Genomic DNA, 4,647 nt, shown 5'->3' with positions numbered 1-4,647 from the left:
CAGTTTGGTGTAACGTATATTCAAATAAATTCAATTAATTACCTCACCTATCATACACCCTAAAAATTGTACATGAATTAAAAAAAAAAAACTCCTTCACTCAAATAATTATATTATAAAAATAGTATTTTCCCAAAGACCTTTTTCTACATTCCCAGTCTGCCACAAACCAGCAACCCAGCAAAGGTGAACAAAGACAGAAAAAGTTGAGAAAATAGTTAATGTGCTGAAATAGTTGCTGTTCTGTGAAACTGTGAATATATATATTTATGTAAACTTATCCAAAGGGCTTTTAAATATTTGATATAATGTAAGTAGTATGAGGATTTTCTCAGTCCTTAAAACAAAGCCAAATCATCCTGTTTATATATAACTAGTTGAATATTTCTATCAACCACTAAATTTGGAGATACATAGTTTTCATTGCAGCGACAAAATTCTGATGAAGCCTTATATAGAGAAAAAGTCATTTCATTATGGTCAAACTATAAAAAGTAAACAACAAAAACCTGTTCACACATATTCATTAAATGATTGTATTTACAGTTTATTGTAGAGGTACAGTAAAGTCTCAGACTCCTCCCTGGGGAAGATGTCTCCTGTCAGCCCTCCCCTCAGCTGGAACAGTTGCTCTCTTTTTTCACGTCTACATCAGTGGCTTTCCAACCCTGATGACAAAAGCTGTCGACACTGTGTGGACTCGGACGTGACATCTGTGATTTTAAATGTGTATGGTTATATTCGCTCCGGTAAGTTCGATTTCTCCAGTATTGTCATTTCTGCATTTTGCTTATATTGGTTTCTGCTTCTAGTCACTGCATAATACATTGAATGAAATACAATATCAAGTGGGATCTTGATGTTTTGACATGCTGATTAATGAAATGTCTGTCAGGTTTGGACTCAGTGCAGCTTATTGATGCAAAATGTGCCACATACTTAAAAGTAAAGAAAACAATATTTTCAAAGTAGTGAAATCAGAATAAATCTCTCATTCTTAATATGCATATTCTGCATAAGGACTATTAGATAAAACGACTCACATCTCCATCGTTCTGTACTGCTGTGGCCACCCTCCAGCACACAGTAAGCAGCTCCGTTAGTTGTCTTCCGACCTTTAAATTATTCAGGTTTTGTTTTCAAACCAATTATAGAACTTAATAAACAGTCCAGTAATTTATTGATGTGTATAAATTATGCAGACCTGATACTGGATCAATCAAATGAATGAATTATGAACAGATCCTGATCCTTTTATGACATTTTTTATTCCTAGATTTTTGCCATCTGTGCTTTTGCAACATGTGGAGGATATTATGGGCACCTCCAGGTTAAAGTGGACTGTGCAGACAGAAGGCAGAGTAACCTCAGCATCAACATTGATTTTGGATATCCCTTCAGGTAAAGCACTTGTTTGTGTATATGAATGTGATTATGCATGTGAATATGCGAAGAACAAATATTCACTTTCATAAAATTGTGCTTTAATGACATTTTGTTTAATCACGTTATCTTTTGCAATAATCTGTTAACACGTTAAGATTTTTTTTATTTCGAAATGTGAATTAACAGATTGAATGACAAAGAGTAAATATTTTAGTGGAAACCCAAAATGATGATTTTTGACTAACCGGACAGGACCAGACAATCATCTCTGCATATTACAGGAAATTGGTCAGCAAGACAAAAAAAATAAAAATAAAGATTGTAACTCCATCATGTTGTCAGGCTCAGCTGAGAAGACCTGCTCTCTTAAAGCTCGCCCAATTTGAAAACTAAAAGCTGGACAGCTAAACAGGGAGCAGCCCCAATAAGTCCAAAATGTTTCACTGCATCATTCGATCAAACTGTACCTCTAGTCCTGTCAGTCTGGGACTTTGTGCTGTTTTAAAACACAACTGAGATGTTTGGAGGTCAAGAAAAAAAGTGACTCTATTTGTCATCCTCGCTGCTATCTTGAGTGAAGAAAGTACTCATTTATAGCTACAGAGCTATAATGGATTATTATTCAATTTCAGTGCACAGCGGAACTCATCAACTCCATAAAAAAAGTAAAACCAAAATAAGATGGAAAAGGGTTGACTACAAATGTGAAGACACACTGTTTAACTGAATGTCTTTCACATTATTAATATCTTGAAGAGAGTCTGGCCACCATTACATCTGGATGGTGAATAGTGTGGCGTGTCTGAGCTCTTTGGTGTTGTGGTGCAGCAGTGCAGTTGTCTGGTCGACCAAACCCAAACTCCATGCCTTAGAGTCAATGGTGGCCAAGATAGTGTTGTTAATTAATCGTCCAATTAGAGTAATCTGACTCATCTGACTTGACACTGGTGTCATTGTGTTAGTTCGGTGGAACCCACTCTCATGTATAAATGGACTAGTAACCCAAATTACTTCCAATAGAATTGTAATGTTCTTCAGTTCTTTTAAAATGGTATTCTACTACTAAATGTTTTGAGTACTTTGGAGGCCAAAATCTGATTTGCAGTTTTTAGACTCAGCCTCTGGACAAGAAACATGTGTTTGTTTGTGTGTTTGATAACAAAATGAGACAATGACTGATGACTTAAATATTTTTAGATGTGTTTTAATACATGTCATATATGCAATAAAGCTATATTCCATCCATTCCATCCATTTTCCGTAACCTGCTTGTCCAGTTAAGGGTCGCAGGGTGCTGGAGCCGATCTCAGCTGTCAATGGGCGAAGGCAGGGTTCACCCTGGACAGGTCGCCAGTCTGTCGCAGGGCAGATATATATAGACAGACAACCGTTCACACTCACATCCACACCTATAGGCAATTTAGAGTCTTCAATGCACCTTAGTTGCATGTCTTTGGAGTGTGGGAGGAAGCTGGAGAACCTGGAGAGAACCCACGCTGACACGAGGAGAACATGCAAACTCCACACAGAAGGTTGTCTAGCCTGGGAATTGCACTCTTGCTGTGAGGCGACAGTGCTAACCACTACACCACTGTGCAGCCTAAAGCTATATTGTTTAAAGAAAGTGCCTCAGAACTGTTTTGTTTTTTTGTGGTCATTTTTTTAATAGTTCACTTATAAAAAACAGATAAAAACTGTGCCCCACTGTAACCCCTAATGAGCAAACCCTCCTGCCTATAATTAAGTCAATATAATCACGGTGACACTTAGGTCAATTGTTAATTGAACTCACTTAGGTCATACAGAATGTATAGACTCCACTCAAAACAAAATAAGATAAAACTTAATTTATCTTTTTCTTTAACCTTAAGTTTTCTAACCAAAGGGCTCTCAGAGTGCCAGTGAACAACTGGCGGCTGTTTTTAGCCATTCGCTGTAAACCTGTTCTTCTTTCTGTCTTGTAGATTACAAGAAGTGCATTTCAAGGCTCCCTTGTGTGAGGCAGAAAGGGAAGAAGTTATTTTCCTGGATGGCAACTTTTCCTCATCTGCTCAGTTTTTCCTGACTGTGGGTGTTTTTGCTTTCCTGTACTCTCTGCTGGCAACCATCGTCTATGTCTTCTACCAGAACAAGTACCTGAGGAACAACCGAGGCCCGCTTGTGGTCAGTGAGTTTAAACCTTCACCAAAGCATTCCTTTAATGTCCACACCTGAATTAGATCTAATATACTGTGATAATGTCGGTGTTTGTATGAGAAAAAAACAATTCTCTGTTGCAGGATTTTGTTGTTACAGTCATCTTCTCCATAACGTGGCTGGTCAGCAGTTGCTTTTGGGCCAAAACTCTTTCTGATATCAAGACAGCCACAAACCCAACACAGGTGCTTCTGCTCATGTCGGCCTGCAGAGCTCAGGAGAACAAATGCACAGCCACACAGGAGCCTGTCTGGTCACGACTTAATACATCTGTGGTAGGTGTTAGGGTCATCAAATAAAGCATTGAGACACGGAACTGGATAATACAAGCCATTTACTCCTGTCCCTTCCTCTATCTCCAGGTTTTTGGTTTTGTAAACGTCATCCTCTGGGTTGGAAATATTTGGTTTGTGTTCAAAGAGACAGGCTGGTACAAGACAGGTCAGAGATATCCAACCAGGAGTGCTTCTGGGAAACGCGCCAGTGAAATGCGACAGCGGCTCTACAATGAGAGCAGCTTCGAGCAGCCGGAGGAGGGATTTGGTCCACAACTCAACAGACAAGACAGTTTCAATCAGCAGGTCAGCAGACAAGGTAGCTTCAACCAGGCACAAGTAAGCTTGAGTTTACCGCACGCATATCTTGGTAAACCGGTAATTCATGACAGAGATAATAAAGTGGCGTCTCAAGGCCCGATGATATTTGTCAATGAGGCGTGATCTAGCTCTTTGTAGAGTGCTGTACATGGTGAACGAGATGGGAACATGATTATTACCTTAAGATTAAATGATAACACTGGTGTTAGATATTTAGCAAATATGGTGATTATAATGTGATGAAGTATTTATGTAATTTTTTTAATTAAGACATTTTAAGTCTTTACTTACTGCTTTGTTTGTTTGTTTGTATTTATTTTCAAGCTGAGCTCTTTCAAAATGCAGGCCTAGTGGGCTTTTTGCTCTGCACGAAATCACTTCACAGTCAAATTGAGTGATCAATGCAATTAAGAGAATAAAAAACTTAAAATGATAATAATATGATGAAATATTATTGCCATCAACATTA

The 4,647-nt window shown here is 38.2% G+C and overlaps 1 protein-coding gene across 1 annotated transcript; it reads left to right on the top strand.

Annotated features, from left to right (window-relative positions):
- The first annotated feature begins 725 nt into the window (after positions 1 to 725).
- synprb (synaptoporin b) lies at positions 726 to 4,301 on the top strand. Its single transcript, XM_054617705.1, has 5 exons — positions 726 to 749; positions 1,277 to 1,401; positions 3,351 to 3,549; positions 3,666 to 3,857; positions 3,945 to 4,301. The coding sequence occupies exons 1-5, from the start codon at positions 726 to 728 to the stop codon at positions 4,299 to 4,301; spliced, it is 897 nt and encodes a 298-aa protein (XP_054473680.1).
- Positions 4,302 to 4,647: the final 346 nt, after the last annotated feature.

Source organism: Anoplopoma fimbria, chromosome 17 (genome assembly GCF_027596085.1).
Source record: "Anoplopoma fimbria isolate UVic2021 breed Golden Eagle Sablefish chromosome 17, Afim_UVic_2022, whole genome shotgun sequence".
NCBI classification, from domain to species: Eukaryota; Metazoa; Chordata; class Actinopteri; order Perciformes; family Anoplopomatidae; genus Anoplopoma; species Anoplopoma fimbria.
Note: the sequence above shows the minus strand (reverse complement) of the source record. Positions and strands in the feature narration are given on the sequence as shown.

Bases quoted from the DNA above. Each gene is read 5' to 3' on its own strand.
- synprb (XM_054617705.1), top strand. From the start codon at position 726: ATGTGTATGGTTATATTCGCTCCG. The intron at 750-1,276 runs GTAAGTTCGATT...TTTTATTCCTAG, and splicing joins GTATGGTTATATTCGCTCCG to ATTTTTGCCATCTGTGCTTT. The intron at 3,550-3,665 runs GTCAGTGAGTTT...TCTCTGTTGCAG, and splicing joins ACAACCGAGGCCCGCTTGTG to GATTTTGTTGTTACAGTCAT.